At 44.5% G+C, this 25,822-nt stretch overlaps 1 protein-coding gene across 1 annotated transcript; it reads right to left on the bottom strand.

The window, feature by feature from the left end:
- Positions 1-259: 259 nt before the first annotated feature.
- On the bottom strand, positions 260-25,822 carry LOC311124582 (tripartite motif-containing protein 16-like). The gene is made up of 9 exons (XM_084198698.1): positions 25,119-25,822; positions 24,610-24,705; positions 16,740-16,967; positions 5,264-5,863; positions 4,745-4,840; positions 1,734-1,961; positions 1,470-1,641; positions 1,285-1,344; positions 260-1,048 (listed from the first exon to the last, which is right to left on the bottom strand). The coding sequence occupies exons 1-9, from the start codon at positions 25,713-25,715 to the stop codon at positions 534-536; spliced, it is 2,592 nt and encodes an 863-aa protein (XP_084054824.1). The 5' UTR covers positions 25,716-25,822; the 3' UTR covers positions 260-533.

The following is a 25,822-nucleotide window of genomic DNA, read 5'->3' as shown; positions in this document are numbered from 1 at the left end:
ACTACCTGTTCCGTGATACTGAGGAAAATGACATTGAGACAGAGAACCAATTGAGAAAAAATTTCAATGGTTCTGAATGACAACCAACATACATTAACAGCATACATCATGATTAATGTGAATATATAAGATTAAAACATTGCACTTAAAAAAATATAAATGCATTGAATTGTAATTCATAACATCTTCTGAAGATCAAATCATTGTACATAAAAACAGAGCAGAATGAATCATCACATCTGGGGACCATCACCACCAGCATGACTAGTATCTATGTGGACCCTACTACAGTTTAACCAGCTCAGCTATAGACTACACCAGCATGACTAGTATCTATTTGGACCCTACTACAGTTTAACCAGCTCAGCTATAGACTACACCAGCATGACTAGTATCTATGTGGACCCTACTACAGTTTAACCAGCTCAGCTATAGACTACACCAGCATGACTAGTATCTATGTGGACCCTACTACAGTTTAACCAGCTCAGCTATAGACTACACCAGCATGACTAGTATCTATGTGGACCCTACTACAGTTTAACCAGCTCAGCAGTACCATTATAGAGCCAAACCCCAGGATAGAGGGGCTGAGTGAATGTGGTCTGGACTCTGTGGAGGAGGGTCATTGTGTCAGAGACACTGTAGAAGGACAGAGTACCTGCCTTGTGATCCAGGTACACTCCTACTGTGGAGGACTGAGGGCCTGATACTTTAGTCCTAACATTATTGTGTCTGAACCAATAACCACCACTATAACACTGTAAACTCCAGGACTTGTTATTGTGTCCAAATGCACCATCTGTCTCTGTTCTGCTGATGTCTTTATATGAGACTGCTGTAACAACATACACCCGACTCCACTCCACCTCCCAGTAACAGCGTCCAGACAGACCCTCTCTACACAGAACCATCAAGTTGTTTGTGAATCTGTCTGGATGATCAGGATATGGTTGTTCTTGGTCTGTATAGGTCACCTTCCTGTTCCCTTCAGACAGAGAAAGGAGTGTGCCTGCTGTGTTTGGGTCCAGTGTGAGCTGACAGGAATCTGGGAGAAGAGCAGAGCAGAGACCATTGAGGGGAGTTAGAACAATAAGTTAAGTCAGATACTGTATCTACCCTGTCTTTGATTAGAGCACAGCAGAGATCAAATCAGAGAAATATGAGGAGTCAGATAGATACCCAGTCTTTGATTAGATCTACTATTGCTATATATTTCTAGAGGGATTGTTAGGAGTGTCAGTAAAAAGAGACTGTTAGTTACTTCAGAATAAAGAGACTCACATTGTAAGAACTGTTCTCTGGTCTTGGGCTCTGGAGGCAGTACACCATCCACTATATTCACTACAGACACACAAACACATTTACAGAGAGAGGGAATGCTATCATCATACCATATTCCACATGTATATGACTATTAGGGAACTTTCAATGGTCTAAAGTTGATGTTCTTATTATTTTCAACACACCTGTAGTGGAGATCTTGGTCCATTCTCCTTTAAGGACGTCTTCTAGTTTCTCTCTCAGTTCAGACACAGTCTTACTCACATCTCCAAAGTACTGAAGAGGACGGACAACGATGCTGGGTAAGTCTGAAGATACACTGGTACCGGAGAGAGACTGATAACTCTGGAGACAGAGAGAGAGAGAGAGAACAGAACCAAATGATTGAGAGTTTCACATTGAGTTTTAGTTTCATATCACATGTGTCAAGGCAGTTGAGTTACCTGGAGGAAATGGATGTGATCCTCTGTGTGTGAGAGCTGCTCCAGCTCAGTGCTTCTCTTCCTCAGCTCAGCTATCTCCTGCTCCAGTTGCTCCAGGAGTCCTTCAGCTTGACTCACTTGAGCCTTCTCTTGGGCTCTGATCAGCTCCTTCACCTCAGAGCGCCTTCTCTCAATGGAGCGGATCAGCTCAGTAAAGATCTTATCACTGTCCTCCACTGCTGCCTGTGCAGAGCTCTGTTAAGAGAGAGAGAGAGAGAGAGACTGACTTGTCTTACTTTAATGAGCCTTCCTCATTACACTAACACCCCCACCCCTAAAAGCACATTGCGTGCCACCACAACCTCCACACAATCACATTATCGAGTACCCAACACCACAGTACAATACACCAACCAGCACCACATTCCAACCGTCCATCCAGCCCCTCCTCTCCAGCCGTACAGACAGCCCCCCTGAGCCCCCATACCTCCTGAAACATCTCCACACTGTTGATCATTTTGTACAACTCAAACTCAACCCTAAGGCGTCAACAGTAATGGCATTACCCTGGCATTGCAGTCTGTCATTGCAGAAAACGGACACCCCTCCCCAACTCCCAGGTCAACCCGAGCCAACCAGCTATTGGTGTCCAGGGCTCCATGTAATACCCTCCACTGGAGGACCCCTGACCTTTCCAGCACTGGGAGCTTATAGAGCCCCTCCACCTATACCCTGCCATGCTCTCAGCCCCCACAACCCCCTGCCACTGATGCCCCTTCACTCCCACTAAGCTCAGAGTGTTAAAAGTCAGTAAGTCCTCCGGACTCTCCTGCCAGTCCCCAGTCTCTGTTGTCACTTGCAGTGGTGGAAACGGTGGTGGCCCCTCCTCAGGCTGCTCCAGCCCTCAGTACTGCAGCATAGAAATCAGAGACCCCTGCTGTATTGAGTCTCTCCGGCCGCATGGTCTCTCCTATCATTGCTACTCAGACGACACAAAATTAATTTTCTCTTTTCCCCCTTCTGATAACCAGGTGGCGAATCACATCTCTGTATGTCTGGCAGACATATCAGTGTGGATGACGGATCACCACCTCAAGCTGAACCTCGGCAAGACGGAGCTGCTCTTCCTCCCGGGGAAGGACTGCCCGCTCCACGATCTCGCCATCACGGTTGACAACTCCATTGTGTCCTCCTCCCAGAGTGCAAAGAACCTTGGCGTGACCCTGGACAACACCCTGTCATTCTCTGCTAACATCAAAGCGGTGACCCGATCCTGCAGGTTCATGCTTTACAACATTCGCAGAGTACGACCCTACCTTACACAGAAAGCGGCACAGGTCCTAATCCAGGCACTTGTCATCTCCCGTCTGGATTACTGCAACTCGCTGTTGGCTGGGCTCCCTGCCTGTGCCATTAAACCCCTACAACTCATCCAGAACGCTGCAGCCCGTCTGGTGTTCAACCTTCCCAAGTTCTCTCATGTCACCCCGCTCCTCCGCACACTCCACAGGCTTCCAGTTGAAGCTCGCATCTACTACAAAACCATGGTGCTTGCCTACGGAGCTGTGAGGGGAACGGCACCTCCTTACCTTCAGGCTCTGATCAGTCCCTACACCCAAACGAGGGCACTACGTTCATCCACCTCTGGCCTGCTAGCCCCACTACCTCTACGGAAGCACAGTTCCCGCTCAGCCCAGTCAAAGCTATTCGCTGCTCTGGCACCCCAATGGTGGAACAAGCTCCCCCACGACGCCAGGACAGCGGAGTCACTGACCACCTTCCGGAGACACTTGAAACCCCACCTCTTTAAGGAATACCTGCAATAGTATAATAGTTATCCTTCTACCCCCCCTTTACTACCACTGTCTTTTGTCTAAACTAACACCAGAGGCAGACCGTCTGAGAGACGGCAGCTGAGAGTTTGTGAAAGGCCCGGGAAATGTCAATTTGATTTCTCTGTGACAGAGAGAGTTTGGAAAGGTCTGTGAGCAGAACCTGAGAACACCCAGGATCACAGAGTTATGCCCTCTATAAATCAGAGTACAACTCCACAGCCGCAGCCTCATCTCCCCACAACAGAAGTTACCCACCCATCAGGCTTCCTCATCTCCCCACAACAGAAGTTACCCACCCATCACGCTCCCTCATCTCCCCACAACAGAAGTTACCCACCCATCAGGCTCCCTCATCTCCCCCACAACAGAAGTTACCCACCCATCAGGCTCCCTCATCTCCCCCACAACAGAAGTTACCCACCCATCAGGCTCCCTCATCTCCCCACAATAGAAGTTACCCACCCATCAGGCTCCCTCATCTCCCCACAACAGAAGTTACCCACCCATCAGGCTCCCTCATCTCCCCACAACAGAAGTTACCCACCCATCAGGCTCCCTCATCTCCCCACAACAGAAGTTACCCACCCATCAGGCTCCCTCATCTCCCCACAACAGAAGTTACCCACCCATCAGGCTCCCCCATCTCCCCACAACAGAAGTTACCCACCCTTCAGGCTCCCTCATCTCCTCACAACAGAAGTTACCCACCCATCAGGCTCCCTCATCTCCCCACAACAGAAGTTACCCACCCATCAGATTCCCTCATCTCCCCACAACAGAAGTTACCCACCCATCAGGCTCCCTCATCTCCCCACAACAGAAGTTACCCACCCATCAGGCTCCCTCATCTCCCCACAACAGAAGTTACCCGCCCATCAGACAAACATAAAACAAGGGATCTTCTTGGTTCCCCCACTCTGTTTTTCCAACCCCAAAAAGAAAGAGCTGGGAGCATCCATCTCTCTCAACACGGAAATCTAGCTCTGGGCTTTCCCTACATCCCATCACTGACAGAGAGACTCAAACTCCCCCTTCAGCTGTCCCCACCTCGCCGGTTACATTAAGCAGTCTATACTCTGAAAGGGGTCCAGACAGCTTGTTCCCAACAGTGGGGTCAGTGGGATTGGATAGGGGCATCTCTCCCTCTCTCTGACTGGAGTAGAGAAGTGAAATGGTGTGTCTCCTCTGGTCAACAATACTCACCTTGAGAGACTCCACAGCCTGTTGGAGCTCCTTCAGCTCCTTCTCTCTCTCCTGGAATCTCTGCTGGACTTTCTGCTGACTCATCCCCAGCTGCCTCTGTGGAGAATCACTCTTCAATGAGCTACCAAGCTTTATTTGTCCAGTAGATCAATAGTATAGTAATGTGACATAGGGCCCATAGAAGATAGGGATTAATATGTTGAGGAAGAGTCTGTGTGAAATTATTTTATTATGTTGCTATGTTAAAGATTATAGTTTTTATGGTAGGCGTACATGTATCAAGGGGTTGAGACTGAACTTTGGACTCTTAAAAGGGCATTCAGAATGATAATAGTGTTTGACTTCAGAAAATGGTGATACATTTGGAGCAAACTCAATATACTCAAGGTTTGTGTTCATATTTGTTCTGCTGAGGATTGATTTCATTTGAATGATCTCATATTTAAACAGCCTTAGTTCCTACTGTATCTTTAATTATTTGTTTATCAGACAGTCACCAACAAGTAGTTCTGGTCTTACCTGTTTCTCAGTCCTCTCTGCTGCAGCTGACACTGTATCATGGCCTTTATGTTCATCCATTGTACACAGCATACAGATACACTGCTGATCGGTACGACAGTAAACCTCCAGCAGTTTGTCATGATGAGAGCAGATCTTCTCCTGTAGTTGTGCGGTGGCTTTAACCAGCTTGTGCTTCTTGAAAGCAGGAGATTCATAGTGAGGTTGGAGGTGAGTCTCACAGTAAGAGGCCAGACACGCCAGACAGGACATGAGGGCTTTCTGCTTTCTGGTCCCAGTGCAGACATCACACGCCACATCTCCAGGTCCAGCATAGCACAGAGCAGGAGGGGGAGCAGCCTGGAGTCCTGTCTTCTTCAGTTTCTCCACCACTTCAGCCAACACAGTGCTCCTGTTCAGAACAGGCCTTGGGGTAAAGGTCTGTCTGCACTGTGGACAGCTGTAGACACCTTTCAGATCTTCCTGATCCCAGCTTTCTTTAATACAGCCCATACAGTAGCTGTGTCCACAGGCAGTAGTCACCGGATCCTTCAGTAGATCCAGACAGATGGAGCAACAGAACAGTTCCTGATTCTCTGCCATTTTGGTGCTCTCTCCCGTAGGTTAAGCAATGGCAGTGTCAAAGATTACTTTCTGTTCAGTGTCAAAGATGACTTTGTGTTTCATGGAACTCTACACCAGAGGACAGGGAGGGGCTTCCTACTTGACTGTGTACTCTGTATGTATAGGGGGTGTGTTTTCTTTGATAAGGAAGTGTGACAGAGTGTTGGGTAGTAGCCAGAGATGTTCAGTATTTCTCTTACATCTATTTGAAATACGTATTTTAATGACTTCTGAGTATTTAGTCATTTGAATCACACTGGGCTGAACTAAACTCTTCAAAATACTAAATACTTTTCTATACCATTTTTTAGGGGCCCCTCTCTCTCTCTCTCTGACTGGAGGAGAGAAGTGAAATGGTGTGTCTCCTCTGGTCAACAATACTCACCTTGAGAGACTTCACAGCCTGTTGGAGCTCCTTCAGCTCCTTCTCTCTCTCCTGGAATCTCTGCTGGACCTTCTGCTGACTCATCCCCAGCTGCCGCTGTGGAGAATCACTCTTCAATGAGCTATCAAGCTTTATTTGTCCAGTAGATCAATAGTATAGTAATGTGACATAGGGCCCATAGAGAGGAAGGTCTAAAATCTTGAGGAAGCTCCTTTACCATATGACATTTTCTATGTTGCTATGTTAATGATTATAGTTTTTATGGTAGGCGTACATGTATCAAGGGGTTGAGACTGAACTTTGAACTCCTAAAAGGGCATTCAGAATGATAATAGTGTTTGACTTCAGAAAATGGTGATACATTGGGAGCAAACACAATATACTCAAGGTTTGTGTTCATATTTGTTCTGCCGTGGATTGATTTCATTTGAATGATCTCATATTCAAACAGCCTTAGTTCCTACTGTATCTTTAATTCTTTGTTTATCAGACAGTCACCAACAAGTAGTTCTGGTCTTACCTGTTTCTCAGTCCTCTCTGCTGCAGCTGACACTGTATCATGGCCTTTATGTTCATCCATTGTACACAGATAACAGATACACTGCTGATCGGTACGACAGTAAACCTCCAGCAGTTTGTCATGATCAGAGCAGATCTTCTCCTGTAGTTGTGCGGTGGCTTTGACCAGCTTGTGCTTCTTGAAAGCAGGATATTCATAGTGAGGTTGGAGGTGAGTCTCACAGTAAGAGGCCAGACACACCAGACAGGACATGAGGGCTTTCTGCTTTCTGTTCCCAGTGCAGAAATCACACGCCAAATCTCCAGGTCCAGCATAGCACAGAGCAGGAGGGGGAGCAGCCTGGAGTCCTGTCTTCTTCAGTTTCTCCACCAACTCAGCCAACATGTTATTTTTCCTCAGATTAGGCCTTGGAGTGAAGGTCTCTCTGCACTGAGGACAGCTATAGACCCCTTTCAGATCATCCTGATCCCAGCTTTCTTTAATACAGCCCATACAGTAGCTGTGTCCACAGGCAGTAGTCACCGGATCCTTCAGTGGATCCAGACAGATGGAGCAACAGAACAGTTCCTGATTCTCTGCCATTTTGGTGCTCTCTCCCGTAGGTTAAGCAATGGCAGTGTCAAAGATTACTTTCTTTTTCATGGAACTCTACACCAGAGGACAGGGAGTGGCTTCCTCTTGACTGTGTACTCTGTATGTAGAGGGGTTGTGGTTTCTTTGATAAGGAAGTGTGACAGAGTGTTGGGTAGTAGCCAGAGATGTTCAGTATTTCTCTTACATCTATTTGAAATACGTATTTTAATGACTTCTGAGTATTTTGTCATTTGAATCACAATGGGCTGAACTACACATTTCAAAATACTAAATACTTTTCTATACCATTTTTTTTATTGTGATTCACATTTTGCAATAATTGAAAGTCACTCTGGATAAGAGTGTCTGCTAAATGATTACAATGTCAATGTAAATGCAAAAATTAATAATTGCAATCACTGAAAAACTCAATTTAAAGGGATTCTTCGGGATTTAGGCAATGAAGCCCTTTATCTATTTCCCCGGAGTCAGATGAACTCAGGGACACCATTTTAATGTCTCTGCATCCTGTATGAAGGAAGTTAGAGGTCGTTTTGGGAGCCAATGCCAACTAGCGTTAGCGCAATGACTGGAAGTCTATGGCATGCTAGCAGTTACTATAGACTTCATAGCGCTAATGCTAGTTAGAAACTTCCTTCAAACTGTAGAGACAAATAAATGGTTCCATTCATTCATTGATTTTTAGAAAATGTTCAGGTCATTGTTTGTTTTCAGTGGAAAGTCCAAATACATTATTTTTCAGATGTTGGGGGTAAAACTGGCAAAGCTATAATGTTTATTTATGCTCCATAAAGTTGTCCTAGAATCTGTTGTTACCCTGACCTCTCCCACAGATTCCATCAGGTTACTACATTCAGACCACGAACTCTAACCTGCACCTGAACAGCTTCCTCCTGCCCATCGGTGCCATGAACGTCATCAGCATCCTACCTCTGCTGCTGCTGGCCCCTCTCATGGAGTGTGTCACCTCCTGCTACCTGTCCATGGAGAAAACAATTCTCCCACGCCAGAGTCATCAGTAAGCACACACACACACACACGGCACAGATACACACACAAACACACACAGAGAAAGACACACACACACACACACACAAACACACACACACACACACACACACACACACACACACACACACCTACTGGTGTACCTGCCCCCTACTGGTGTATTAGAGACAGACAAGAGACGTTTGAACCAAATGAATGCTTCTTTCTCTAACAGATCTGGGACCAGGCTACAAAGAATGTGCCTAAAAATTTGATTTATTTTTTACAATAATGTTAAAAAAGGGGAATTTAATTAGATCATAGGCCTACTGGAAGATTGTTAATAACCCAGAAGCTCTCCATTAATAAGTCTGAAATGGTTGAAATCATCTGTATCCACTGGTAATTATTGAGATATGATTTTTTGGGATTGTACCAATCCCAAACGCAGGATAGAGGGGCTGAGTGAATGTGGTCTGGACTCTGTGGAGGAGGGTCATTGTGTCAGAGACACCGTAGAAGGACAGAGTTCCTGTCCTGTGGTCCTGGTACACTCCTACTCTGGAGGAGCAGGGGACAGATATTTCTGTTTTATTAGCATTGTGCCAAACCCTACAATGGGGGGGATAGCACTCCAAAGTCCAGGACTGACTGTTACCTAGAAATGTAGACTCTGGGACCTTTCCTTTCCTGATGATCCCTTTATATGACTCGTCAAAAAGGCTGTTACTTTTTTCTTCAAAACTTGAAGCACATTTTCAATTGACTAAGTACAAAACACAAAACCACACAGTAACATTTTCACCAAACCTAATCAGTGTTTCATCTAGAAATATCTTTTATATAAAGTAAATGCCTTTCACAATGCAATGCTCACAATACTTTTCATATGATTCTCTTCTCATTTGTTTAAATACATTTGACCTTCACTTAGTCTAACTGCGCTTAATGGTTAATCACTTAACCGTTTGGTAAAACTATAGATTTTAAACTGGTTTGTCTACTATATAAGGATTTTGAGAACTACAGAAATAAAATGTGTTTGTAAAGTATAAACATCTAGATAACATGTATGATACATGATAACCATACATAATGACTGCTCATTATTGCTAATTGATTCCACATAGTGGGAACCACAATTGGTCACCATATAAAAGGATGTTTATGAACATTTCTTTCAACATGGAGCAGGATAGACAGCAAGGGAGAGGAAGAAATCAAAGAGCTTGTGGACAAGGGGCCAATCAGAGAGGAGGGCATGGGCCCCATTAAAGAGGTCAGAGAGGTCAAAGAGGTGGACATGGGTCCCGTCAAAGAGGTCAGAGGTCAAAGAGGTGGACATGGGTCCCGTCAAAGAGCTGGACATCAGAGAGAGGGAGGCAGACGGCAGGGAACTGTTGTGTCTAATGAAGTCTGGGCCATCGTCGTTGACCATGTGGTAAACAGAGGCCTTACCATGGCAGAGGCTGCCAGATTAGTTCACCCCAATCTGAAAAGATCAACTGTCAATAAGATCATAAGAACATTTTCTCCAAGAAAACCGGTAAGTCTGCTGGATATGCACTATGCTTTACCATTACATTTACAATTAATTACATGTTGTAATGCATGTAAATTCACATAACTTGTTCCAGTATTCTTCCAGTATGATCTACTGACAGCATACTCTTGTTCTACCCTCAGAATTGACAGAAGACCCCGTGGTGGTGGTGGCCGTGGGCTGACCGACCAGCAGGAGTGGGCAGTGGTGGAAATGGTGAGGGCCAGGAATGACATACGTCTGTCTGAAATAAAGCAGGCCATTGAGGAGAATGATGACACCTTTGCCAATGTGGCATCCATCAGCCTAACAACAATCACCCGCCTTTTGAAGAGGCACCAGGTATCTATGGAACACATTGACCTGGAGCCTTCTGGGAGAAACAACTGGGGGCCGAGTATGTTCAGGTACAGCACTATATAAATACACTGTATTACTGTTGCTATTAATGCACATGCTACTTCACAATATCATAATGGAACTATACTGTAAAAAGAACTAACCAAAATATATTTTTTAGAGGGTGATGGTGCTTGATGCTGCTGTGAACCATCACTATTATATCTTTGTTGATGAGGCGGGCTTCAACCTGGCCATAACTTGGCGCCGTGGGCGGAACCCTATTTGCCGACGGGCGTCCGTCCAAGTGCCTGGACAACGCGGGGGAAACATTTCCAAGAGCAGCAGCTATCTCTGAAGATGGTGTGGTAGGACGTAGGCCATTACTTGGATCCTACCACGCTGCACACCTCATTGTGTTTCTCAATGAAATGGAGCAGGCCTGTCAAGGTGAAGGGGTCACCTATGTCATTGTGTGGGACAATGTCAGGTTCCACCATTCAGAGGTGGTTCAGGCATGGTTTCAGGTCCCTCCCTGATTCGTGACCCTATACCAGCCCCCATACTCTCCTTCCTCAACCTTATTAAATTATTTTTTTCATCATGGAGGTGGAAGGTGTACGATCGCCATCCCCATGAGCGTGCCACCCTCCTTCTGGCCATGGATGAGGCATGTGATGACATCAATGCAGACCAATGTCAAGCTTTGATTCAACATGCCGAAAGGTTTCTACAGCGGTGCATGAACAATGAGGACATTTACTGATGTGGATGAGAATTTATGGCCAAATGCTCTAGACAGGCTTGATGCAAATTAATGCGTGCTAAACATTATTTTATTTTCATTCATGTAATGTTTCATTTAAATGTCTTACATCTAATTACAGACAGTACTGTATGTTGCAATTATATCAGAAAAATAAATAAAATTTCCCCATGAATGATTGTAGAGGATGTCATCATTGATCACACCTTTGATTACACATTGGATAGATATCATGGAAATGATAGATTGTCAATGTTGTTGGGTAATGTAAGTGTATTGCCTAATGTAAACTGTAATCTACAGTACTGTAGCATATTAATTTCAGCACTTCTAAGGGTTATTTGAAACAATTATCTTGCAGTGATTGCTATTGGATTAACTGGTAGTTAATGATATATTTTCAATTGAGTAGTTTTAAGTTGTTTTGGTGATTAAACCAATGCTCTCATTACATTTATATTTTGAATCAATGGTTGTGTGGTGAGAGATGTTTCCAATCCAAATGAATGCACAATGACAGGTTTTGAATGAAAGACTGGCTGCTTTACAAGCGTGACCAGCTAGGAGTTTTATACTAAGAGTTGTGAAAATGCACCACCTGCTTGTGAAAATAGTACCAAAGTGATTAAAACAAAATCGTAATAGGATTTTTTTTGGGGGGATGAATTGTTAATTGATTTTCAATAAGGAACACTGAGGGAAAACACAACAGAAGAAAAGGGGGGGACGCAACCACTACAGTGAGGGAAAAAAGTATTTGACCCCCTCTCAAATCAGAAGGATTTCTGGCTCCCAGGTGTCTTTTATACAGGTAACGAGCTGAGATTAGGAGCACACTCTTAAAGGGAGTGCTCCTAATCTCAGCTTGTTACCTGTGTAAAAGACACCTGTCCACAGAAGCAAACAATCAATCAGATTCCAAACTCTCCACCATGGCCAAGACCAAAGAGCTCTCCAAGGATGTCAGGGACAATATTGTAGACCTACACAAGGCTGGAATGGGCTATAAGACCATAGCCAAGCAGCTTGGTGAGAAGGTGACAACAGTTGGTGCGAATATTCGCAAATGGAAGAAACACAAAATAACTGTCAATCTCCCTCAGCCTAGGGCTCCATGCAAGATCTCACCTCGTGGAGTTGCAATGATCATGAGAACGTTGAGGAATCAGCCCAGAATTACACGGGAGGATCTTGTCAATGATCTCAAGGCAGCTGGGACCATAGTCACCAAGAAAACTATTGGTAACACACTACGCCGTGAAGTATTGAAATCCTGCAGCGCCTGCAAGGTCCCCCTGCTCAAGAATCCACATATAGAGTGGGGAAAAAAAGTATTTAGTCAGCCACCAATTGTGCAAGTTCTCCCACTTAAAAAGATGAGAGGCCTGTAATTTTCATCATAGGTACACGTCAACTATGACAGACAAATTGAGAATAAAAAAATCCAGAAAATCACATTGTAGGATTTTTTATGAATTTATTTGCAAATATGGTGGAAAATAAGTATTTGGTCACCTACAAACAAGCAAGATTTCTGGCTCTCACAGACCTGTAACTTCTTCTTTAAGAGGCTCCTCTGTCCTCCACTCGTTACCTGTATTAATGGCACCTGTTTGAACTTGTTATCAGTATAAAAGACACCTGTCCACAACCTCAAACAGTCACACTCCAAACTCCACTATGGCCAAGACCAAAGAGCTGTCAAAGGACACCAGAAACAAAATTGTAGACCTGCACCAGGCTGAGAAGACTGAATCTGCAATAGGTAAGCAGCTTGGTTTGAAGAAATCAACTATGGGAGCAATTATTAGGAAATGGAAGACATACAAGACCACTGATAATAATAATACGCCGCCAGGGACTCAAATCCTGCAGTGCCAGACGTGTCCTCCTGCTTAAGCCAGTACATGTCCAGGCCCGTCTGAAGTTTGCTAGAGTGCATTTGGATGATCCAGAAGAGGATTGGGAGAATGTCATATGGTCAGATGAAACCAAAATATAACTGATCCGTGTAAAGGAAAGAATGAATGGGGCCATGTATCGTGAGATTTTGAGTGAAAACCTCCTTCCATCAGCAAGGGCATTGAAGATGAAACGTGGCTGGGTCTTTCAGCATGACAATGATCCCAAACACACCGCCCGGGCAACAAAGGAGTGGCTCAAGAAGAACCACATTAAGGTCCTGGAGTGGCCTACCCAGTCTCCAGACCTTAATCCCATAGAAAATCTGTGGAGGGAGCTGAAGGTTCGAGTTGACAAACGTCAGCCTCGAAACCTTTAATGACTTGGAGAAGATCTGCAAAGAGGAGTGGGACAAAATCCCTCCTGAGATGTGTGCAAACCTGGTGGCCAACTACAAGAAACGTCTGACCTCTGTGATTGCCAACAAGGGTTTTGCCACCAAGTACTAAGTCATGTTTTGCAGAGGGGTCAAATACTTATTTCCCTCATTAAAATGCAAATCAATTTATAACATTTTTGAAATGCGTTTTTCTGCATTTTTTGTTGTTATTCTGTCTCTCACTGTTCAAATAAACCTACCATTAAAATTATAGACTGATCATTTCTTTGTCAGTTTGCAAACGTACAAAATCAGCAGGGGATCAAATACTTTTTCCCCTCACTGTAACATTACAGTATAATATTCTAACGAGGCAACCAATAACATTACAGTATGATTTTCTAATGAGGCAACCACTAACATTACAGTATAATATTCTAATGAGGCAACCACTAACATTACAGTATAATATTCTAACGAGGCAACCAATAACATTACAGTATGATATTCTAATGAGGCAACCAATAATACTCCAGTATGATATTCTAATATTCTAACGAGGCAACCAATAACATTACAGTATAATATTCTAACGAGGCAACCAATAACATTACAGTATGATATTCTAATGAGGCAACCAATAATACTCCAGTATGATATTCTAATATTTTAACGAGGCAACCACTAACATTACAGTATGATATTCTAATGAGGCAACCACTAACATTACAGTATGATTTTCTAATGAGGCAACCACTAACATTACAATGATATTCTAACGAGGCAACTACTAACATTCCAGTATGATATTCTAATATTCTAATGCCAGTGAGCAAATCTCCAATCTCCACCCTATTCCCTATGTAGTGCACTACTTTAGATCTGGTCAGAAGTAGCCTAGTGCACTACGTAGGGAACAGGGTGTCATTTGGGCCAGAGTCAGTAACTCCCCTGGGTATGAATTGTCTCTCTATCTTATCTGTCTTCTATATGATGTTCTCCTCTCCTCCTCTCTTCTCTCCTCTATCCACTCTATTCTATCATCCACACCACATGCCAGCTTCAACACAATCCATTTACAAGTTAAAGACACACCTTTGAATAAATAGCAAAGGAAAACTACTACTAGATGGATTTTTTATTTCCCATCACCATGAATCATATTTAATAACTGAACAGTAGCAGACCTAACTTCATCTGTTCCTGACTCTAGATAGTGGATTAAAAAGACCATCAATCTCCAATGATATTAAAGTACAATTCTGAACATTACTGATATACTGAGTGGCAAGTCAAGATATCTGCTGGGTTTTTATTGTTTGGTTAATAGCACCACCTGCTGGACAGGTTTAATGTTGCTTGACTGAGCAGGATGGGAGAATAAAATATGCCAAATTTAGGGCCGGTTTCCCGGACATCTCCATTGAACATGCTTTTTAGTCTAGGACTAGGCTTCATCTGTGTCCGGGAAACCGGCCCATATAGTTCAATTAGCAAGTAAGTAACACTACCTGTTCCATGATACTGAGGAAAATTACATTGAGACAGAGAACCAATTGAGAAAACATTTCAATGGTTCTGAATGACAACCAACATACATTAACAGCATACATCATGATTAATGTGAATATATAAGATTAAAACATTGCACTTAAAAAAAATATGAATGCATTGAATTGTAATTCATAACATATTCTGAAGATCAAATCAATCAAATCATTGTACATAAAAACAGAGCAGAATGAATCATCACATCTGGGGACCATCACCACCAGCATGACTAGTATCTATGTGGACCCTACTACAGTTTAACCAGCTCAGCTATAGACTACACCAGCATGACTAGTATCTATGTGGACCCTACTACAGTTTAACCAGCTCAGCTATAGACTACACCAGCATGACTAGTATCTATGTGGACCCTACTACAGTTTAACCAGCTCAGCTATAGACTACACCAGCATGACCAGGAATACCTTCCTTCTAACCCCCCCCAAAAAAAAAAAATTGTAAAGTGGTTATACTGGCTATAGGGTGAATGCACCAATTTGTAAGTCGCTCTGGATAAGAGCGTCTGCTAAATGACGTAAATGTAATAAATGTATGTGGACCCTACTACAGTTTAACCAGCTCAGCTATAGACTACACCAGCATGACTAGTATCTATGTGGACCCTACTACAGTTTAACCAGCTCAGCTATAGACTACACCAGCATGACTAGTATCTATGTGGACCCTACCACAGTTTAACCAGCTCAGCTATAGACTACACCAGCATGACTAGTATCTATGTGGACCCTACTACAGTTTAACCAGCTCAGCAGTACCATAGAGCCTAAACCCAGGATAGAGGGGCTGAGTGAATGTGGTCTGGACTCTGTGGAGGAGGGTCATTGTGTCAGAGACACTGTAGAAGGACAGAGTACCTGCCTTGTGATCCAGGTCCACTCCTACTCTGGAGGACTGAGGGCCTGATACTTCAGTCCAAACATTATTGTGTCTGAACCAATAACCACCACTACAGCACACTAAACTCCAGGACTTGTTATTGTCTCCAAATCCACCATCTGTCCCTGTTCTGCTGATGTCTTTATATGAGACTGCTGTATCAACACGCCCCCCACTCCACTCCACCTCCCAGTAACAGCGTCCAGACAGACCCTCTCTACACAGAACCATACTGTATATGGTGAATCTGTCTGGATGATCAGGATATGGTTGGACTTGGCCTGTATAGGTCACCTTTCTGTTCCCTTCAGACAGAGAGAGGCGTGTGCCTGCTGTGTTTGGGTCCAGTGTGAGCTGACAGGAATCTGGGAGAAGAGCAGAGCAGAGACCAATGAGGGGAGTTAGAACAATAAGTGAAGTCAGATACTGTATCTACCCTGTCTTTGATTAGAGCACAGCAGAGATCAAATCAGAGAAATATGAGGAGTCAGATAGATACCCAGTGTTTGATTAGATCTACTATTGCTATATATTTCTAGAGGGATTGTTAGGAGTGTCAGTAAAAAGAGACTGTTAGTTACTTCAGAATAAAGAGACTCACATTGTAAGAACTGTTCTCTGGTCTTGGGCTCTGGAGGCAGTACAACATCCACTATATTCACTACAGACACACAAACACATTCACAGAGAGAGGGAATGTTATCATCACACCATATTCCACATGTATATGACTAGTAGGGAACTTTCAATGGTCTAAAGTTGATGTTCTTATTATTTTCAACACACCTGTAGTGGAGATCTTGGTCCATTCTCCTTTAAGGACGTCTTCTAGTTTCTCTCTCAGTTCAGACACAGTCTTACTCACATCTCCAAAGTACTGAAGAGGACGGACAACGATGCTGGGTAAGTCTGAAGATACACTGGTACCGGAGAGAGACTGATAACTCTGGGGGGAGAGAGAGAGTTTTAATTTCATATCACATGTATCAAGGCAGTTGAGTTACCTGGAGGAAATGGATGTGATCCTCTGTGTGTGAGAGCTGCTCCAGCTCAGTGCTTCTCTTCCTCAGCTCAGCTATCTCCTGCTCCAGTTGCTCCAGGAGTCCTTCAGCTTGACTCACTTGAGCCTTCTCTTGGGCTCTGATCAGCTCCTTCACCTCAGAGCGCCTTCTCTCAATGGAGCGGATCAGCTCGGTAAAGATCTTATCACTGTCCTCCACTGCTGCCTGTGCAGAGCGCTGTTAAGAGAGAGAGAGAGAGACTGACTTGTCTTACTTTAATGGGCCATCCTCATTACACTAACACCCCCACCCCTAAAAGCACATTGCGTGACACCACAACCTCCACACAATCACATTATCCAGTACCCAACACCACAGTACAATACATCAACCAGCACCACATTCCAAGGGCTCAATAACAAGAGTGTATAGCTGCCCTGACAGAGGGCATCCCTGGTGAATGCCCCTCCCTACCCAGACTGGCCTACTGAGCCCTCCCCCCACCTTGACCATACATGAAGCCCCAGCATACAGCATTTGAACACAGGCCACAAAATTCTCCCCACAACCAAAACAACACATTGAACAGATATTCATGGTCCACCCTATCAAAGGCTTTCTCCTGATTATGAACAGATTGTCTGTGTTTGAGTGTCCTGGTACACAGTACGTTTGGTCCTTGTGTACAATAGAGTCCAGGTGGGACTTCAGTCTGTTAACGAGGTCCTTGGTAAAGACCTTATAGTCCAAACAGAGCAATGCCACAGGCCTCCAGTTCTTTAAATCGCTCAAATCTACTTGTTTGGGTTGGAGACTAAAAGCTATCCGTCTACAGCTTAGCGACAGCTCCCCCACCCCGACGCACTCACGCAACACACGTCCTGTAAAATAATTCCCCAGAACTTTTTATAAAAATCCACAGGCAGACCGTCTGAGAGACAGCAGCTGAGAGTTTGTGAAAGGCCAGGGAAATGTCTATTTGATTTATCTGTGACAGAGAGAGTTTGGAAAGGTCTGTGAGCAGAACCTGAGAAAACCCAGGATAATAATAATAATAATAATAATAATATGCCATTTAGCAGACGCTTTTATCCAAAGCGACTTACAGTCATGTGCATACATTTTTACATATGGGTGGTCCCGGGGATCGAACCCACTACCCTGGCATTACAAGCGCCATGCTCTACCAATTGAGCTACAGAGGACCAAAGAGTTCTGCCCTCTATAAATCAGAGTACAACTCCACAGCCTCATCTCCTCACAACAAAAGTTACCCACCCATCAGGCTCCCTCATCTCCCCCACAACAGAAGTTACCCACCCATCAGGCTCCCTCATCTCCCCCACAACAGAAGTTACCCACCCATCAGGCTCCCTCATCTCCCCACAACAGAAGTTACCCACCCATCAGGCTCCCTCCTCTCCCCCACAACAGAAGTTACCCACCCATCAGGCTCCCTCATCTCCCCCACAACAGAAGTTACCCACCCATCAGGCTCCCTCATCTCCCCCACAACAGAAGTTACCCACCCATCAGGCTCCCTCATCTCCCCACAACAGAAGTTACCCACCCATCAGGCTCCCTCATCTCCCCCACAACAGAAGTTACCCACCCATCAGGCTCCCTCATCTCCCCACAACAGAAGTTACCAACCCATCATGCTCCCTCATCTCCCCACAACAGAAGTTACCCTCCCATCAGGCTCCCTCATCTCCTCACAACAGAAGTTACCCACCCATCAGGCTCCCTCATCTCCCAACAACAGAAGTTACCCACCCATCAGGCTCCCTCATCTCCCCCACAACAGAAGTTACCCACCCATCAGGCTCCCTCATCTCCCCCACAACAGAAGTTACCCACCCATCAGGCTCCCTCATCTCCCCCACAACAGAAGTTACCCACCCATCAGGCTCCCTCATCTCCCCCACAACAGAAGTTACCCGCCCATCAGACAAACGTAAAACAAGGGATTTTCTTGGTTTCCCCTCTCTGTTTTTCCAACCCCTCTGGTGAAACAGAGAACTGAGCCCTGTACTATAATATAATATAATGTGCCATTTTGCAGACACTTTTATCCAAAGCGACTTACAGTCATGCGTGCATATATATATATATATATATATTTTTGTGTATGGGTGGTCCCGGGGATCGAACCCACTACCCTGGCGTTACAAGCGCCGTGCTCTACCAGCTGAGCTACAGAGGACCAGGTGCAAACACATTTATGAAAGCAAAGACAAGGTCATTATTTGGGCTCTAAACACTAACAACCTACCCTTACACACCTCTTTTGCCACCCCTGCACTAAGATTTCTGCCATGGCATTTAAATGTTTTTGGTTTACATATTCCCCCAGTCTTTGCCGCCGTTCATGTTAAGGAAGTCTAACCGTGAAATCTCCATAAGAGGTGGGAGGGAAATCACCACAATCAGAAACCAGTAGAGAAGCCCATAAAGCCGCCATGCCAGAAAAAAACATCAATTTAAGCAGATTCTGAAGACATGCCCTTAAGAACCCATGACCCATTTTCTCAGCCTATACCGCTTCCTTGGTGAGAGGACACTAAACCCCTCATTCTTCATCACGTGTTGTACTGACCTTACAAACCTTCCAGGATCAATCAAATAAGACTCCAGCAGAACCTTCTTTTTCCCCTTTAGTCTCCATCAGGAACCTAGAAAGTTCTCACACCGTATATACTGGGCCCTCAGCCTGACTGGCTGTCAGCTCTGGATCCAATGAGCCGTCTGAAAACGAGACACCTTGTCCTCCGCATCCGCAGACTCACCTCCCCCCTCTTCCTCCTCCTCCATTGGCACGGTACCGTCCTCCTCCTCCCCAGTCTCTGCCCCCCTGCACTTCCCCCCTGATCAGTGCCTCTTCCCCAATGACAGGCAATATTTCCTGGAATGAGCCCACCAAGCCTTCGCCCACCGGAGTCTCCGTTACTACAGAAACCTGCCTCAGCTCATGTAGCCCAGCTGCAACCCTCCCCACCACCGCTTTCTCCACGGCCTGCGCACCACCACTTGGCCATGCACTACTACCGTGTAGCTCAGTTGGTAGAGCATGGCGCTTGCAACGCCAGGGTTGTGGGTTCGTTTCCCATGGCGGGACAGTATGAAAATGTATGCACTCACTAACTGTAAGTCGCTCTGGATAAGAGCATCTGCTAAATGACTAAAATGTAAAAAATTTACTCTCCTCCCTCCTGGTACCCCCGCCATTTATTTTGTAATTCTGAGTAATCACTACTTTAGTAAGGATTAGTAAGGAAAAACACTTTATTCAGTACTACTGCAGTTGCTTAATAATTCCAATAGATGGCAGCATAAGACCATGAATGACATTTCAGAAGATTAGTTTAGTTCTCTCCCTGGATACACCACCACTCCCCCTCACAGGAAAACTCCTGCCTGAGCTTTTTACTGTCCCTTTCCACACTGCTAACGCAAGAGGAAGGACTGAAAACACATTACTGTGAAGTAATATAATGATAAGTCATGTTTATTATTACCTGTTTTTATGCTCATGTTTTGAAATTATACTTCATTACTATAATGATTATCAATAAGCCTAAACATTAATTCAGTCACCTCTGGTCGACAAAAACGTATTTTCCTAGTACATTAATTGTCAAATTCATCAACCAGCATCGAGCACTCTGCCTTCTCACGCAAGCGAGGGGCATGTTGAGGTAAATATGCTAACCGCGACGGTTGCATTATGTCATTTATTGGTGGGCTGGAAGATGCAGTGTTTTTTCTTTTCTATTCAGAGGCTATTTACTCCCAATATGAGATAATTTTATATAGAAGGTTTTTATAATGCATGTTTACTAGGGTTGAGGTTAGCGCATCTGAGTAGGGATTATTTGGGTTCAATACCTGTCCTACCTATCAATCATATTGCTGCTTGTAGCCTATAACTGATGATCCCCACACTAGAAACACCCAAAACTATCTGTGCTAGCAAACCCTGTGTTCCACCCCTCCCCTGTGTAACCTTGAAGTTTGTTAAGAAACAAACACTTGTCTACGAAAAGAGACATGTTTAACGGATTCCGCTTGGCACCCAGCCGAGAGCACACGGAAACCACTTGCAAATTTACCAAAACTAACCAACTACTTGCGGTCTGTTCGTAAGCAATAAACGGAGGCAGATTAGCCACCACAACTCTTATCGAAAGAGGCGACATCTGCACCAACACACCCCTCACAAAAATCCCACTCACAACAAGACAAACCTTTTTCATTAACACAACCACCGCCTTGTTCATTCTGGATGCAGAGTGCAGATGTTCCGCTCCAACCTGTTCGCCGACCATGAGCAAAACTTCCTCCACACCTTTCTCCGGAACGGACCCGAAGCGACAGCGTTTCTTCTCCACTCGGTTGAGGCCATCACGCCGCCCTAACAAACTACCCCTACTCCCCCCTCAACTCTAAACGATAAACAGTGGAAACCAATAAACAAACCCTCCACCATGAGAAAATACATTCATAAAATACGCAAGAACCAAAAGAAAAAAGAATAGTAGCCCTCCTCACGAACCACAAATCTCTCACACAACCAACTTCTTCTTCTATGATATAATGGCGGTCCACAAACCAACGTTAAAGGTGCATGCCGCCACCTACTGTGCTGGAGTGTGTGGTCAATCACGGTTTCCAACATTTCTAAATCCTCCTACCTAACTCAGTACTTCTGAGAAAATAAAGAAGAGCCCTACTAACTTCTAATAGACCCTCCCCCATACCCAAAATCCCTTCCAAACCCCCCCAACCCCGTCCAACCTCAATGACCCTACACGTCAATCTTTCCCTCTCTTCAACATACTTACAACAATATAACAACACATGCTCCACCGTTTCATCGACCGTACCTTCCAGACACAAACCATTCCCATGCTTGCCAACCAGATGTAATGACGAGTTCAATGTACAATTTTCTAAGCGCAATCAAGTAAACACCACATCTTCCTTCCTAATCTGACTTTTGAATCTTGGTCCATCGACCTTTCTGTAAAACTGTAAACTATTCATATAAATGCCGGCCCTTGTGCTCAGAGTACCATCTCTTCTGCCACACTTCTATCAAAATGGCTCTGATCTTACATTTGGCCTCACCTCTACCCAGTGGAACATTAATATCAATTATATCTAGTTTCAAAGCTCTTTTAGCTAATTGGTCTACAATTTCATTCCCTTCCACACCCGAATGTGCTGGGACCCAGCAGAATCTCACTACTACACCCATTCTCTCAATTCTCCATAATAACATGAATACCTCCAATAGCAGGTAACTCCTATTAGATTTACCAGATGATAAACTATTCAATACAGACAGAGAATCTGAGTATACTATAATTCTAACAGGTTGTACGTCCTCCACCCACTGGAGGGCAACTATTATCACCAACAGTCCAGATCTTTCCTTTTCTCTACCAGGGTTAGATCAACAACAGGGTCTGGGAGTAACCATGGAGGAACATCCCCTATCACCACAGAAGGGCCAACCTCCAACTCCCTCAAACCACTCTCATCAGCAAGCTTTCCAACTGTCCAACCAAAACCACTGCCTTGTCTACTAGTATATTCCCAACAGTCATCTAGAACAGCAGCAGTGGGATGCTCAACCTCACAGCCTTTCAACCTAACCCAATAAGATAATGACCATTTTTTACGTCGTACATACAAAGGCATCTCACCTGCCTCCACCAGTAAGGCACATACAGATGTTGATTTAAATGCACCAATACATATCCTTAAAGATATATACTGGATTCTGTCCAGGTTCTGAAGGCAAGTCTTTGCCTCTGTTCCATAAACTATACACCCATAATCAATTGGCGTCCTGATTAAAGCTCTATAAATATCCATCAACGATTGTCTGTCAGCACCCCATTCATAACCAGAGACCCACACAACCAACTACCGTGAAAGTGATGGAATGAGAGAGACAGAGACATCGTTACAACACTGTACATAGACATAATATAACATTTCTTCTTCTTTAGAATTTAACAGCGGTAGGTATCCAATACGTTGCATTACCACCCCCAACTGGACCATAATATAAAACGATTTTACTTTGCGATACAAAATGGGAAAAGGGGAAATTATAATGATACAGAAAAACACCCTTCCAACTAACCCTACACTCATTAAATACCCACTACCCCATTCCACTACTTTGACCCTATCTGCTCCTGCACCATGACAACGGCCTGGCAGGACGGGACACCACCACTCAACACACCCTGTAACTCTTCTGAAGTCTAATCTTGTATGCCCAAATACATCTTTGCAGCTGCCACCACAACATCTATTTTCTGTGATTTACGTTCCATTTCTGCGGTACAGTTGATAACCATTGCTATGAACGCTAAGAAGCTATCTTTACTGAAGCATATATCACTCGTTGGCCTATCCCTCTGTGCTGGCACAGATCTACTACTCACAGGGATCCTCTCAGGATCTTTCACCCTTGACCCATCCTCCTCTACTTTCTTCACTGTCTCAGCATACGACACCTTCTGCACTACTCTGACTCTAGCCACCTCAACCTGCCTCTCTCGCACCGGACACTTCTGATCCCCAGCAACATGGGCATCCCAACAGTTGACACACAACTTTATCCACCGAAACTACACAAACCTCTATCCCATGCCCTCCTGCACACTTCCCACATCTTGGAATCTCCCTCCTACAAACTGCTGCAACATGACCATAAACGTTGCACCTGAATCAGCACAGTGGATTCGCCACAAAAGCTTTAACAGGATAACTGATATATCTTAACATGACTTTGTTGGGTAAAGACTCAAAACTCAAAAGAGCTGACAGTGACTCCTCTGTTTCACCACGCTCACCACCGGGTCTGTGTTGCACCAAACGGCGGGAATCACAAACACCAGGAATCTTCATCTTCAATTTCTCCACCTCCACACTTAACATTACCCCAGAAATCACTCCTTTCAATGGTGCCCTGTTCCTAAGAGCAAAGCAAGAAACAGATCTTGACCAAAGTTGCGTGACACGGAGCGCCCACTCCCTCTGGTCAGAAGAAACACAAACAAATATCACAAGTCCACTACAGGTTACCTTCACTGATTCAACTGCACCCAACTCCTTTCCCACCAACCTTAAACCACAAATGGATCTACCAAAAGGTATGGATCCACTTTCTCCAACAATGTAACTCCTACTGCACCAGATTCTTCTTTATCATGTCCATTGATGCCAGGCTCTGGTTCTGAGCTCTTCACCACACCTTCTACCTCACTTAACTCTCCCTCATTCATTTCCATTTCACCTCCAGAACTCAGTCTGGCGAATGGCTCACTCTGTTTGCACTTGAGTTATAACATTTGAAATGTCTCTATTCCATTGAAACTTTTGTGAGTGCAATGTTTACTGTTAATTTCTGGTGGTTTATTTCACTTTTGTTTAGTATCTATTTCACTTGCTGTGGCAATGTAAACATATGTTTCCCATGCCAATAAAGCCCTTTGAATTCAATTGAATTGACAGAGAGAGAGAGAGCTCCATGTTAATGTATAGGGGACATGAGTCGGTCATGGTTACTCATGGTTATGTGATGAGGTGGCCCCGCCTTCGACTTCAAAATCTGTGTCGGCCCTCAGCCCAATAGGGAATGTCCTCTTGGTGTAACGGTCAAGATGTTGTTTTCTCCCTCAGTAGACCCGGGTTCATATCCCGCTGGTTACATTAAGCAGTATATTCTCTGAAAGGGGTCCAGACAGCCTGTTCCCAACAGTGGAGCCAGTGGGATTGGAGACGGGCCCCTCTCTCTCTCTCTCTGACTGGAGGAGAGAAGTGAAATGGTGTGTCTCCTCTGGTCAACAATACTCACCTTGAGACACTCCACAGCCTGTTTGAGCTCCTTCAGGTCCTTCTCTCTCTCCTGGAATCTCTGCTGGACTTTCTGCTGACTCATCCCCAGCTGTCTCTGTGGAGAATCACTCTTCAATGAGCTATCAAGCTTTATTTGTCCAGTAGATCAATAGTATAGTAATGGGACATAGGGCCCATAGAAGATAGGGATTAAAATGTTGAGGAAGTGTCTGTGTGAAATTATATAATTAAGTTGTTATGTGAATGATTATAGTTTTAACAGTGCACAAAACAGGGGAGCTGATTGGGTGTTTGATAACGAATGATAATGGTGTTTGACTTTAGAAAATGGTGATACATTTGGAGAATCTGGGTTAGCATATCTATATAATCAAGGTTTGTGTTCATATTTGTTCTGCCGTGGATCGATATCATTTGAATGATCTCATATTCAAACAGCCTTAGCTCCTACTGTATCTTTAATTATTTGTTTATCAGACAGTCACCAACAAGTAGTTCTGGTCTTACCTGTTTCTCAGTCCTCTCTGTTGCAGCTGACACTGTATCATGGCCTTTATGTTCATCCATTGTACACAGCAGACAAATACACTGCTGATCGGTACGACAGAAAACCTCCAGCAGTTTGTCATGATGAGAGCAGATCTTCTCCTGTAGTTGTGCGGTGGCTTTGACCAGCTTGTGCTTCTTGAAACCAGGAAATTCATAGTGAGGTTGGAGGTGAGTCTCACAGTAAGAGGCCAGACACACCAAACAGGACATGAGGGCTTTCTGCTTTCTGGTTCCAGTGCAGAAATCACACGCCACATCTCCAGGTCCAGCATAGCACAGAGCAGGAGGGGGAGCAGCCTGGAGTCCTGTCTTCTTCAGTTTCTCCACCATTTCAGCCAACATGTTATTTTTCCTCAGATTAGGCCTTGGAGTGAAGGTCTCTCTGCACTGAGGACAGCTATAGACCCCTTTCAGAACATCCTGATCCCAGCAGCCCTCAATACAGCATCTACAGTAACTGTGTCCACAGGGGATGGTGACCGGCTCCTTCAGTAGATCCAGACAGACAGAACAACAGAACTGGTCCTGGTCCAGCAGAACTCCCTGCTGAGCCATTTGGACGGTTGTTCACTCTCACACAGACAGACGACACAGAGACTCAGATCAGTTTCGTTTCCTCAGAAGACAGTTTGTGGCAGGGGGATGGACTTCCTGGTTCAGCC

This window comes from Coregonus lavaretus (genome assembly GCF_964263955.1).
Source record: "Coregonus lavaretus genome assembly, contig: HAP1_SCAFFOLD_4763, whole genome shotgun sequence".
NCBI lineage: Eukaryota > Metazoa > Chordata > Actinopteri > Salmoniformes > Salmonidae > Coregonus > Coregonus lavaretus.
Note: the sequence above shows the minus strand (reverse complement) of the source record. Positions and strands in the feature narration are given on the sequence as shown.

Coding starts and splice junctions, on each gene's coding strand:
- LOC311124582 (XM_084198698.1), bottom strand. CDS start 25,715: ATGGCTCAGCAGGGAGTTCTGCTGGACCAGGACCAGTTCTGTTGTTCT. Junction 5,864..16,739: donor CAGAGGATCACATCCATTTC/CTCCAGGTAACT, acceptor ATTGCTTAACCT/ACGGGAGAGAGCACCAAAAT. Junction 1,345..1,469: donor GACCAAGATCTCCACTACAG/GTGTGTTGAAAA, acceptor GTGTGTCTGTAG/TGAATATAGTGGATGGTGTA.